Below are 13770 nucleotides of genomic sequence, written 5' to 3'. Positions count from 1 at the left end.
TAAGTGCACACATGTCATGCAGTACCCGTGAAGGCCAGAAGAGGGCGTTGGATCCCCTGGAACTGAAGTTTTTAACAATTATTGAAACACCACTCCCCCCCCAGACTGATCCTTATACTTCGATGGCTTATGGTTACTTAGTTTATTTTCTTTTATTTTTTATTTTTTATTTATTTTTTGTCTTTTTGAGACAGGGTCTCCCTGTCCCCAGCTCTGGCCTGGAACTCACTATGTAGACCAGGCTGGCCTTGAACTCACAGAGATCTGCCTGCCTCTGCCTCCCAAGCACTGGGATTAAAGGCGTGCGCCACCACACCTGGCTCTTCTTATGGTTTTTAACATATGTTCACTGCACATAAAGATAGTATCACAAAATCATTTTTATGGGCCCGGGGAGCTAGCTCAGCTGTTAGGAGCGCATACTGTTCCTCCAGAGAACCCCAGTTTGGTCCCAGGCACCCACGTTGGGCAGCTCAATACTGCTGGTAACTCCAACACCAGGGCATCTGACGCCCTCTTCTGGTCTCTGTGGGCACTGAGTGCACATGTGCACTGGCACATATATACATAAATAAAAATAAAATAATCCAGGCATTGTGGTACACACCTTTAATCCCAGCACCTGAGAGGCAGATGCAGGCAGATCCTTGTGAATTCAAGGTCAGCCTGGTCTACGTAGCAAGTTCCAGGTCAGCTAGGGCTACATAGTGAGAACATGTCTCAAAACAAAAAAATTTCAGTCATTTTGAGACATTCTCCAGCTGTCCTGGCATTCACTATATAGACCAGGCTGACCTTGATCTCACAGAGATCCATCCGTCTGCCTCTGCCTCCTGACTGCTGGGACCAAAGGCATGAGCCACCACGCCCGACTTAAAATTAAATATTTTTAATTACAATATATTCCTCCCCCATCTCCCACCCTCACGTTCCCTTCTTTTTCCCAAAACGAAACTAGTTGAGTTTTCTTAAATCCATCCATTTGTCATCAATGGACTGTCACCTATTGTCTCTGGCTCCCCCTGCTGCTCCGTTGTGGTATTACAACCCCAGCATTGGCACGTCTGGACCACTTGAAGGATGGATTCTGAGCTGGCTTTAGTCACCACAATAGAAAGGACCTTGGAGATGAGAGCTTCCCCACCATCCGAGGTCCTGAGAATATGAAGTGCTCATCAGGATGGTAGCCAAGCTGTCACACAGCTTTTTTAAAAACTTCAGGGGGGGTGCACATATGTGCAGGTGCCTGTGGGGCCAGAGGCATCAGATCCCCTGGAACTGGAATTACAAGCTGCTGTCAGTCACCTGACATGGGTGCTGGAAATGGAGCTTGGGTCCTCCGCAAGAATAGTACTTACTCTTAATCACTGAACCATCTCTACAGCCCTTGCTCGGAGTTTTTAATAAGTGAAAAGTGCTCATTTTACCCAGTCCTGATAGCACACACCTGTGGTCCCAGCTACCTGGGAGTCTGAAGTGGGAAGGTCAGTTGAGCTCCAGAGTTTAAGACCTGCCTGGGCAACATAGCAAGATCCCATCTCAAGAGAGAAGAATTAAAGAAAAAGTGGTCATTTCTGTCACATGCGTTTGCCGTGTGTGATAACAGATTTGGGATAAGTTCTCCTTGGTCGTGTTGTGGTAGATTTTGTTTATATTGTTGGATCTAACCGATTGGAATTTTTGCATTTCTGTTCGTGAGGTGCTGAATTGTAGTTGACTTTTCTTGTGCCATCGTTGGTTTGGGAATCAGCACTGATATAAACCATAAAATGGGCTGTGTTCCCTCTTCAATCGTTTCTAAATGAGTTTGCGCAGGATTGCTGTTACTTCTCCAAATATTAGAGGGAGTTCACTAGTAAAGTCACCTGAACCTGAAGCATTTTTCTGGAATTATAAACTAAGTTTCCAAAATCGAGATGGGAGTTCCAGTTTCCTGTTTCCTCCTGGGCAAGTTTATTTTTGTTTGGTTGTCTATTTCGTGTAAGGTATCCACCGTGTTAGCATGAAGTTTTGTGTCCCGTTCTCTCCTGTGGGGTTTGTGGTCAAGTCCCGTTCCACCTTGATTCCGAGATCTGCTTGACAGAGACTTCGCAGCAGGATTCTGTTCAAGTCTCACTTGTGTCTCCTACTGGTTCAAGTTCAGAGCATGGGTGGGAAACTGCTTTTTTCTAACGTCAGAGCAACAGACCTGCCTGCTGGTACAGTGGTGGTGAATGTAACAGGGGTAACCCACCACTTTGTAAATGGACTAAAGACCTGTTCTGCAAGGTGGAACCCATGCTTGACACAGTTATTGGGACCAAGAATCTGTGACTAGATAAATCCTAGGAGAGAACCTACTGCTATCATTCTGCTAAAAGACGTCACATTAAATCAACTCTTAATGACATCATTATACCCGTAGATTAGTGCACCTCTCAGCCCTCATGATGATTAACACCAACCCACAACTGGTCAACATGCAGAGAATAAGAGACTGTGGACTGCTCAGCACCAAATAGGACACCTATATCACACCTCCTCCTCCCAAGGCTCAGGCATTATCACAGGAGATGAAAGGCTGTAAGAGCCAGAGGTGATAGATGCCTGTGATGAACAGTGTCTTCTGGACACAACAGGGCAGTTTCACATATGAAACCACAGTGGTGGCGACAGCATACAAAAGACCTGTGCAAGCTCAAGCCAGACAAAAATCCCAGCATGGATGGATGGGGGAGGTGGCCATGGAAGTCTCACCCCTAGCTGAGACACTATTGGCAGTTGATAGTCACTAGGAGAAGGAAAGTAAGTTTTCCTCAAGGGTATGGCTGCCGGTAGGTCAACTACAATCCAGCTATAGATAGCCTCACACCCAGGAGTAGACGGGCAGCACAAATCAGATTCAATGGGTTATTGTTTTAAAGAGGGCGTGAAGTTGGGAGGAGTGGGGTAGGGGTCAATCTGGGAGGAGTCAGAGGAGGACTGGGGGTTGCTATGAAATTCTTAATCTATAAAATAATAACAAGCTAGAAATACCTAACAAATGCTTTAACTGCATCCCACAAATTTTCATAGTTTTAGCTTTGATTTTTTTTTTAGTATAAAGTGCTTTTTAACATCTGTCTTCTCTTCATCTTCCCTGGGTCACAGCTCCCAGGAGCCTTTCCTGGGATGTGGGAGTGGGGCTTAGCATGTGCATGCACACACATACACACACGCACACACACATGCACACACATGCACATACACATTCACACACGCACACACACGCACACACATGCACATGCACACACAACTTCCCCCACTACATCTATAGGGTCAAGAATTTCTGCAAGTTGTTGGAGGTTTGACAGCTCTCCCAGCAGCTTTGGAAGAGCCCGTGTGTGGTTTGTGTATGAAGCACCCCCCAAAGGCTCTCAGGTTGAAAGATGATGGTACTACTTGGGAAAATTGGAGAGGTGAGACCTCGCTTCAGGAAGCAGGTCCCTGGGGGTGGGTCCTTGGGGCTATCACCCCTGGCCTTTCCCTGTCCTGCTCCTTCAAGTCCCTGGTCAGCTATTCTGTGAACATCTTGTCTCTGCCACACGTTTCTGATGGCTTGATGCTCTGCTCCTATGTAAGTAACCACCATCCCTCAAAACCATGAATCAAATTAAATCCTTCCTCCCTTACATTGTTTCTGTCAGGTTTTTTTGCCACAGTGACACAAAGTAACTAATATATCCACAGAGCTGTGGTTGCTCTCCTGTTTTCAGCAAGAGCTGGTACCCCGCACCCGCCCCCCATCTGTGGACTGAGACCTTTTCTGTTTTTGCCATTTCAGAAGCCTGGGGACACACATACACAAATACATGTGTGTGCATGGACTCTCTCTCTCTCTCTCACACACACACACATACACACATCTGTATGCCCATACATGCACACTCGTTGTCCCCACAGCATGTATCCAGAGGCTTCACTCTTAACAGAAAGCCCTGGGAAGGGACTTGAGGGCTTCACTCATTCAGAATGGGAGGGCTGTGCTCAGCCAGGGCCCTGCATAGGCAGCGAACCAAGAGTCCAAGGCCCTGAAGGGGGCAGAGTCACACTGGGTCTTAGGTGCAGAGGCTAGAACTGGACCCCCAAGCCCCTGAGGGACCCTCTCCAAACCATCTGGCTCCACTCATCTCCCAGGAACCTGCCCCACAATGGCCAACTTAGATCCTTGCAGAACCAACGTAATGCACATGGCCAGAGTAGCTGTGCCTGAATTTATTATCAGAAAGCAAAGAATGGAACAAAGACTCCGAAAATAAATATCTGCAGAGAGCGAGTCAAGCTAGAAGGTGAGGGAGCTCCGAGGGTCAGTAGGGCTGTGTGGGATGGGAAGGGGCCCGCATAGCAGAACCCGTTCACTGCCTTCCCAGAATCTGGGGGCCGGAGCGCTTGACGCGGACCTGCTGGGCTGGCGGGAATTGACAGACAGTATCCTGGCACAGACAGCTCTCGATGTGTGTGTAGCTGTGGGTCAGCCCGCTGCCATCCGGGCATTCCAGGACCACCTCTTGCTCAGTGGTCTTCTCTTCTTTGCAGCATGAGCACCTGTGGTCCAGGGCCTGGACCTCGGCAGAGTACCTAGCACAGGGAAGGCAGAGTGAGGGCCAGCCTCCTTGGGAAGATGGGACCTCTCCTTGGGCTCCCCCACTGCCCCCCATCAGCCCACACTCATAGCCTGGGACTCACATGGCAGACGTTCCACAGGACCCAGAACAGTAGTTCATGGTGACATTCTTGGTGCAACCATTGTGGGAAATCTCCTTCAAGACAGGGATGGTGGAGCAGGGCACCCTGGTGTAGTTCCGAGGGATGCCTGGAGAACGGAGGTGCAGGGGTGGTGTCTCATGCTGGCTGTCCTTCAGTTTCCTCTCCCCTTCCCAAGTGTGACCAGCCCTCAACCTTCAACCCACTGCCCTCTCGGGGTGAGTTCCCAGCATGCAGCTGAGCTCCACCCTGACCCTTCTAGGGAGGGAACTCAGCTTCCTGGACATGAACACGAGTGGTACAGCGGGGACAGGAATCCCAGGGCACCCTACCCTTGTGCCTTCCTGCCCAAGGGTCTGGATGGAGCCCACCCACCAGGCCACGCCTCCCTGGTTGTACTCACAGGTCTTACAGCACCCATTAGGCATGTATGTGATGGAGTCCTAGAGGGAAAGAAGAATGAGCCAGGCGCTGAGCACTGGCACAAGGGGGTGCCCCTTTCTGCCAGGGGGTGCTGTCCTACAGGAGAGCACAGGCAGGACTCCTGGGAACCACCTCCCTTAAAAATCAGGGTCCCCGGCTCCTGGCAGAGCACATATGGCCAGTGGCTAGGGAGGCCCAACTCACCGGGATACAGACACTGGGGTCAAAGTCAGGGCAGGTGATGTTGGAGATGGAGGAGATGAGCTGGTTTTTGATTTTCATGCAGCTGTAGAAGGTGCATTTATCACTGGGGTTCTCCTCTATGTCTCCAGGCTGTGGACAGAGCACAGTCAGGGTGAGGATGAGCTGGTGCACCCCAGAGGCCAGCCTAGGAAGATCTGGCAGGTGTGGCCTCTCAGACAAGAGGTTGACCTATGAGCTCAGAGTCATTAGACAAGAGGGGGGACTGCCACATGGAGACAAAGTCAGAGACTAGAGTGATGTAGGCACAAGCCAAGATAATCTGGGGCCTCAAGAGGGCTGGGGAGGCAGGAAGGGCTCCCCAGAGTTTCTGCCAGCCTTGATCTTGAACTTGGAACTCCAGGAGTGGAGTGATCACTCCCATTGTCTGATGCCACCCAAGCACAAGCGCTCATTTTCAGTTGTGGGGGGTCTGGGACAACTCAGCCAGGGGGAGTTCTCCAGAGTCATCCAGCTTTGCCCCCAGCTGTAAGCCCTGAAGAGTCAAGACAAGGGGGCCACGGGTTGTACCTTGAGTACTGGCCCCTGCTCTCACATACCTTCAGGATAAGGTATGGCTGGTTGGGCCTCTCGATGATACAGTGGGTCTGCTGGCACTTCCCGCAGCACTCTCCAGGGACCTCCACAAGTTCAAAGCCCTACAGACACAAGTGAGGTCAAAGTTGAGTTCGAAGACTTGTCCCCACACCCAACAAGGCCTCGGGGCTGCTGGAACTCCCCACATGGGGGAGGCCACAAATAGAGCAGGTGCCGACGTGGAGAGGCGGGCACGGGCACAGCTTGGCAAGGAAGAGAGGGAGAACCGATCACTGTGGAAATGATCATAGGACTATGTGCCTCTTTGGAGATAGGAAGAGGGTACATGGAGACAGGGAGAGGAAGGGAAGGGAGGGGCCGCACTTACAGAGCTGCAGGAGGTTTTGCAGGGCACATGGGTGCAGGAGATGACATTGAGTTGGGTGCTGTTGTCCACGATGTCAGTGCACACACAGTCTTGGCACTTGGAGGAATGCACTGGGGAGCTAGGCTTTGGGCACAGGAGGAAGTAAGGAGCCGTGCCCCCCAGGGCCCCCACACATACCCCATTTCTACCCTTAGGGATGGACAGGGGCTATGCCACCCCGCTTCCTGTCCTGTCCCAGCCCCAGGCTCACCTGGTACTCAGCATTCCGGTGTACACACACGCCCTTGGGTACTTGGAAGAAAGTGGGAAAAGCCATCAGAGGTCATCCTGAGCCTCAGCCTGGCCTCACCCTGCAGCTTGGCACACCTGGGTAGATTCTCAGGGCAAGGTGGGCACATAGCCACAGCCATGGTAGGGAAACCCCAGAAGGAAGCATGTTTCCTCCACTGCCCCCTTGCCCATAGCCCGGTCCCACCTGTGACCTCCCTTGCCCTGCCGGCCTTACCACAGGAGTAGACAGGACAGCACTGTCCTGGTGCCTGCTGGCTCTTAACTTCAAATCCCAACAAGCATATGGGGCGTTCTGCTTTGCACAGCTTGGTGTCACACTCTGAAGGCAGAGCAAGGGCATGGTGACCAGAATGGCTCCCCATAGGCAGAGCACCACCTCCTGCTGCACAGGCCTCCGTGGGTCCCCTCCCACACCACCAGGACCAGTACTTGCAGCAGGGACTCCTGACCTAACCCCAAAATATCACCAACACCCTCTCACGTGAGTTCAACCTGAGTTCACCAGGGAAGGGCTGCAGGAAACCCTACCTACAAGGGGACATGCTCAGTGACACAGGAGGCCCCCCCGGAGAGACATAGCCTCAGGGAACTGAGAATGACTCCCCTGCCCCAGGGGTGGCCTTACTGCATGAGGTAATGTTGCAGCAGGTATCAGCTGGGTTGACTTCTGTGACAAGGTAGGTGCCGTCCTCCTCACATGCGATCTGGGTCTCCCTGCTACACTCCTTGGCCTGGCAGACAATACCACTTCCACCCTCCAGGCAAACACAGTCCTTGCAGTCAAACTCAAAGCGCTCTCCAAACTGCAGGGAGGAAGGATCAGGTTTGATACCAGGTCAGGGTATACTGTGGGTCTGTCCATGGCCAGCCAGGGAGAAAAGAACTGTACTGGGCAGCCAGGCGAGGGACCCAGTGGGAAAGCCATATCCCTCCCCACTCCTTAGCTCAAGGAGCATGTTTGGAGAAAGGCCAGAAGCTGCTTATTCAAGGCCACAGACATCACAGAGTTGTGATCGGCTCACCAGCATCACCAACACCAGCCTGGGGCATGGCAGACACACCTCGGGTGTCTATTGAGTTTGTAAAGAACTGAGCTAAGGAGTCGACCAATGGCTGTGAACTTGTACAGGAGACAACAGTGCCAACATGCCACCTCATATTTAGACAGAACATCATATGACTGACTGTTGAGTGGGTGACTAGATATGTGGATGGATGGTTTGTGTATCAACAAATGGATGGGTGGATAAATGGAAGAAAGATGGTTAGGGAATGGGTAAGTGGTTGGATTGATGAATAACAGATGGGTGGTTAAATGAATGGGTGGGTGAATGGATGGATGATAAATAGATGGTTGGATGGACAGATAACAGTTGGATGGATAGATGATTTGAATGGATGGGTGGATGGATGGATGGATGGATGGATGTGTGGATGGATGGATGGATGTGTGGGAGACAGGTTTGATGGCTGAATGGATGGATGATGGATGGGTGGTTAGATGTATGTATAATGGCTAGATGGGTAGATGGATGGGTAGATGAATGGGTAGATTGTGGAAGAATGGATGATGGGTCAGTGGATGGACAGATGGATGATTTGGATGGATGGGTGGATGGGTGGGTGGGTGGATGGATATGTGGAGGATATGGAGGAGGTTTGATGGAAGAATGAATGGATGATGGATGGGCATCATGATGCATAGATGTATGCATAATGGATGGATGGGTGGATGGTGGCAGAATGGATAATGGATAGGTGGATGGATGATAGATAGATGGTGGATAGATGGATGGATGGATGAAAACATGTATGGTTAGATGGATGGGTGGGTGAATGATGGATGGGTGGGTGACAGATGGTGGATGATGGAGGGATGGATGATGGGTGGATAGATGTATGTATAATGAATGGATGGGTAGATGGTGGAAGAATGGATGATAGATAAATGGATGGATAGATGGATGGATGGATGGATGATAATAGATATATGATTAGATGGGTGGATGATGAGTGGGTGGATGATGGAATGGAGGGGATGGATGGGTGGATGGATGGATGGATGGATGGATGGATGGATGGGGGTGGATGGATGGGGTGGATGATGGATGGGTGGATGGATGATGGATGGGGTGGATGATGGATTGGGTAGATGATGGATGGGTAGATGATAGATCTATGGATGGACATACCAATGAGCAGGCAGATAGGTGAGGGAATATCCTCCAGGGCTTACAAAGCTCATGACTCAGCCTTTGACATTCCAAAGTTCTCCTGTCACCTCACCCCATTTATTGCTAAAAGCTCAGAATTTGTGGAAGAATCCCCCTAAAACAAAGGGGAACTTACCTCTCTAGGTACATTGTCAAGACCCACACAGCCTAGGAAGAGAGAAGAAACAAGTCCTGTTAGTGATTCTGGTACCATAGAGAGCTGGGGTCAGCCTTATGATCCAGCCCCTGTTGATATGGAGGGAGCAGGAGGGAGGCCACAGGAGTGGGGGTGCATACCACATGTTGTCACACAGACATCATAGCCAGGGCCGAATTTCGTGGTGCCTTCAGGACAGAAACAGCCTTCCACAAGGCGCGTGGAATTCTTCTGAGAGGAGCTGGAAGGGCAGGAGATGTGCTCAGAGGAAGGCATGGCACAGGTGAAAGGGTGGCTGTGGGGTAGAGCTAAAGCTGACTGGGTCACATGGACGGGGCTAGGGAGTCAGCAGGAATCCTCTGGCAGCATACCTGGATTGGCAGGTGGGCTCTTCTGCAGGACCACAGGCCTGGTACACCCTGTGAGATGGGCACTCCACAGCTGTGGGAGGGACAGAAGAATCAGGAAGGCCGTCTCAGGAGGGAGAAGCCTGTGTTCTCACCCCTGCAGTGACAGAGCTACCCAGCCCTTCCCACAGAAGACCTCCCCCGATGCGAACAAAGATGAGGAGCTGCCCAGTTCCCTTGCCTAGCCCGCAGGCCCCAGCACAGTGCAGGGCATGGGGAGGGGTGGGTGGCACTTACAGCAGGCCCCCTGAGAATGGACCCGCCAGTCAATACAGGCTCCCTCCTGGGCACAGAGGGTCGCGTAGGCTTGTACGCTCGCACACTCCAGACCAAAGTTAGGCACAAAGCAGCTGTCAAACAGGCAGGCTTCATAGTAGTGCTTGGGAGGCACGAAGGGGTGGCACTGGGAGAATAGGCTGTGTCGGGAGAAGCGTGGGTCACCCTCTGACCAGCACCCCAGCCTCTCCCACACGCCCTACCACCCCACCTGCCTTCCTGGAGTTTGTTCAGCCTGCACCTGCCAAAGAGGCACCTGTGGTCAATAGGAGGAGCAGACGGAGAGGGCCAGCCTTCAGGAACGGAAGTATCTCAAGGACATGTCCCCGTGTAACCAGTCATATACGATGCACATCTCAGTGGTCGCTGCGTGCCGGGATGCCCCTTCCAGCAACCTTAGCAGAGGCCCACCTGGCCTCTACTCCACCCAAACACCTGCACAGGCACTTCCTCTCCTTGGCCACCAGCTTTTAGAGCCTCTCGTCACTGTCCAAGCCCAAACTGCCTCCCATATGTTAGTACTGGATGGCCAACTGGTCTACCCAGCGTCTCTAGCTCAGCTGAACCTACATGTGGTCAGGAGATGAGCAGTATCTAGGAGGAAAGACAGGTATGGGGGGTGTTTAAGAGGGTACCTAGGACCTGAGGAAAACGGAAGCCAGGTCATGGGTCCCTTGTGACCCTGCACCCATTCGTGGTGCCACACCTCAGCTCTTCAGCCTCACACAGGGGTTGCTCCTTGTGGGGGGAGCAGAGAGATGAGGCCTCCCGAGGCCCTGGTTTTTGGGTTTTTGTTTTTTTTGTTTTTCAAGACAGGGTTTCATGTAGCTCAGGCTAGCCTTGATCTCCTAACCTTCTGCTTCCCACAGGTCCCACCTGTCCTTGATGAGCTGGCAGACAGGAGACACTGTGCAGTTCTTGGGTAAGACGATGCCTCCTGGTGTTGTGATGGCTGGGCGCTTGGTGGTGAAGTCACGGTGGGAACATTGTGGCTTGGAGGGGTCATTCAGCACCCACTCATCAGCGGCAAGCTCACAGCTGGAGATGATCTCCCCACTGGGTAAGATGCAGTCATCCTCAGTATTGTTGGTGCAGGTTCCTGAGGACAGAGACGTCACCCGTCAAGCCAGTACCTGTCTCAGGCCGTCAGACTCAAGGCAAGCTCAGGCACCTCTCCAGCTTAGGGCCCCTGCATATCACCATCCATCCATCTCCCACCTATCCATCATCCATCCACCTATCCATCATCTCATTCATCCACATCCACCCACTCACCCAAACCATCCATCCAATTGTTATCCACCCATCCAATCACCCATCTTCTAACTTTGCCATCCATTATCCATCCAGAAGGCAAAGCCAACACCGGTTGACTCCACAGAAGGACCAAACCCAGGACAGTGCCACAGTGGCTGCTCGCAGAGGAACAGAGAACCCACAGCTGGCCTGACAAGTGCTCACACCCAGTCTCACCCTCCCAGGGAAGAAGCTGAGGGGCTCACCACACTGGCCCTGGGTGTTGTTGCCAAACAGGCGGTAAGGCAGCCGGATGGAGAAAGACAGGCCGTTGTAGGAGATCTCAGCATCCAGCCCAGGGATGTCCACCACGAAGTTGATGCCTGATTCGTATACCTCAAGCCCGTATTTCTTGTAGGGCAGCGCCACGGTCTGCCTGTTCACCTGGACCTACAGCAATACATCTGGGTCAAGGGGGGCTTTTGAGACAGGAGCTGAAGGGTGCCACCTGCTGGAAGCCTGCCCTGTTCTGTCCTGTCCCACCTTGGTCCTCTCTGGGAACAGTGTGCCTCTGATTAAGAAGGTCAAGGTGCACCTTGGGGTAGCATCTGCGGTCTCCCCGCCCCTATCTGAAAGGGAGGGCTTTCCCTGCACTCCTCTGTCCTTTTCCCTTAGGCCTTTGTCCCAGCTCATCCCAGGAGAAGCCATAGAAATCTCCTCCCAGAGATTTGGGGGCTTTAAGCAAAGATCAAGGCTCCCCAGCCTCTCAACCATCATCACCAATGACTCCAGAAGATAGAGGACACAGCTAGACGCAGGTTCTTCCTGCTCGCCCATTTTTAGAAAAGGGTTTATGCCACCAAGACCTGTGCACATTTGAAGAGCCTGTGAGAAGAGTTCGTGCATCCCAAGTGAGGATCTGCCTGTCCTGGGGCTCCAGCCTGGCTCAGGGGGCCTGCAGCCCAGTCCTCTGCTGCCTGGGGCTCACAGCATGGGGACACAGCAGACATACCATGGACACCCAGCCAGTCACAGCCACCTACCTCAACCTTCAAGGGCAACAGGTCCACAGTCTTGAGCAACACTTCCTGGGTCTCATGGCGCACAATAAGTGTGCGGGGGCACGACACCTTGTCATTGACATCACAGTGGTAGTTGTCAATGTAGACCCCAAAGTTGTCCACCGTGCGGATGATCTCCTCCACCAGCACATAGGTACAGTTGCCCTGGTAACTGTAGTAGAGACCGTCGAAGGTGACGTAGTGTGGGTCTCCCCAGCCGGTACAGTAGCCTACAGAGGAAAACTCCATGAGTTGGTGTCACCAGGCTGGTACCACTGGAACGGGATCATGGTCAGGGCTTAAGGGACAGAAAGAGAAACCAGCAGGAACTGAAGGAGTGTGCGGAGCCTGGTTCCTGGGTTGGGTCACGAGGGCCATCCAAGCCTATAGCAGATTTGCCAACGGAATCTCTCCACTCATCCCACAGAGACACCCTCTGCAAGGTGAGGCCTTCCTTTAGAGCTAGAGGACAACCCCTAACCTCAGAAACATCCTTGCTCAAAAGGCGCCCCTTCCCCACCAGGCAAGCCTTCTCCCTGCCCAGCTTCTGCCAGGGTGGGGGGTGTAAAAGGTATTGAGAAGTCTCTAGTACTGTGTGCCTAGCCTTTAGCAGGTGCTTAGCAATCCGGGTCTGTTTCCAGGAGCCTGGTCCTGTAGCCCCCACAGCCAGAGAAGGAAGGAACGTGGTGGGCGTGTCCCCAGGCAGCCGAGGGTCTTACAGTCACACTCCCAGTGCCAGCAGCAACCGTTGGGGTCAATGACACGCACTGGCTTGCGACCGTTGGAGCAGGTGGGCATGGGCGGAGGGTTACACTCTACTTCCACAATCTCCACTACGTTATCATACTTGCAAACGGCCATGGTGCAGTTACACAGCCACCAGGTCTCATTCTCCTGCAGGATGGAGGATACGGAACAGTCAACGGGCAACCCAGCACAGCTTCTCCAGTCTGCATGGGAAGGTGGGACACACTCGGAGCTGAAACTAGGGGCAGCTGGGATCAGGCCACGGCAAGGCAGGGCATGGTAAGAAGACAGAGGGTCAGCAGACCCCGCACCAAAGAGACTGTGGGACACATCAGTCCCACTGGAGAAGGTGCAGGGTGTGAGTTGGACAGCCAGGAAGGGTGTCACTCAGACCCTGGATGCCTGGACATGGACCTGCTCTGTGTCAGGGAGACAGAGCCACGCACTGACTACTGACCTGTCTTGGAGGATCAAAGTCAAGGCACGCAGGGGGCTTAGTGGTGACTGATGTGCTGGCCGTAGACTTGGGTGACATGGATGTTGGCGTGGAGGGTGTGGACTTTGGGGATGTAGTGGGTAGTGGGGAGGATGTGGTTGTCGGGGAGGGCGTTGGTGTGGAGGGTGTAGGAGTTGTGGTTGGGCAGGACCAGTTGAAGATCTGGAGTTCGCACTCTATGGAGCAGTTCACATAGTAGCAGATGTCCCCATGGGTTTTGTTGTAGACCAGTTCACCTACAAGGAAAGAGAAGGACCCCGTTCTTACACCATCCAGAGGCAGGGTTGGCTACAAGAATATGCTAGCAGGTCCCCATGAAAGCCACAGGAGGGGACTCACTGCTATAGGATCCCCATGTCCTTAGAGTTCTTGTGTTAGTTGTATTAGGAGAAGGGGCCTTTGGGAAGATTAGGGTTAGACGAGGTTATGAGGGCAGGGCCCCCAACATGGCATTAGTGACATTATGGGAAGAGGAAGTGTGAACAGAGCTCACACTTGCTCAGTCTCCCCATATGATGCCTGCACTATGTTGTGATGCAGAATGAGGTCCTCACTGAGTACCAACGTCATGTTCTA

General features: G+C 52.5%; 1 protein-coding gene across 1 annotated transcript in view; it reads right to left on the bottom strand.

Moving 5' to 3' along the window:
* Window positions 1-4347: 4347 nt before the first annotated feature.
* The window catches only part of Muc2 (mucin 2, oligomeric mucus/gel-forming), a 33633-nt gene continuing 24210 nt past the window's right edge, over window positions 4348-13770 (bottom strand). Inside the window, 18 exon segments of the mRNA XM_008854452.2 lie at window positions 4348-4596; window positions 4705-4831; window positions 5126-5165; window positions 5350-5478; window positions 5946-6044; window positions 6311-6433; window positions 6561-6601; window positions 6816-6920; window positions 7227-7404; window positions 8951-8982; window positions 9112-9212; window positions 9343-9412; window positions 9616-9794; window positions 10531-10753; window positions 11157-11340; window positions 11934-12181; window positions 12671-12845; window positions 13156-13430. Of these exon segments, the coding sequence (XP_008852674.1) occupies window positions 4374-4596; window positions 4705-4831; window positions 5126-5165; window positions 5350-5478; window positions 5946-6044; window positions 6311-6433; window positions 6561-6601; window positions 6816-6920; window positions 7227-7404; window positions 8951-8982; window positions 9112-9212; window positions 9343-9412; window positions 9616-9794; window positions 10531-10753; window positions 11157-11340; window positions 11934-12181; window positions 12671-12845; window positions 13156-13430 (2552 nt within the window). The 3' untranslated portion in view covers window positions 4348-4373.

This window comes from Nannospalax galili, unplaced genomic scaffold (assembly GCF_000622305.1).
Source record: "Nannospalax galili isolate Female #2095 unplaced genomic scaffold, S.galili_v1.0 scaffold507, whole genome shotgun sequence".
NCBI lineage: Eukaryota > Metazoa > Chordata > Mammalia > Rodentia > Spalacidae > Nannospalax > Nannospalax galili.
The sequence above is the reverse complement of the archived record's forward strand: the minus strand, read 5'-3'. Positions and strand labels throughout refer to the sequence as shown.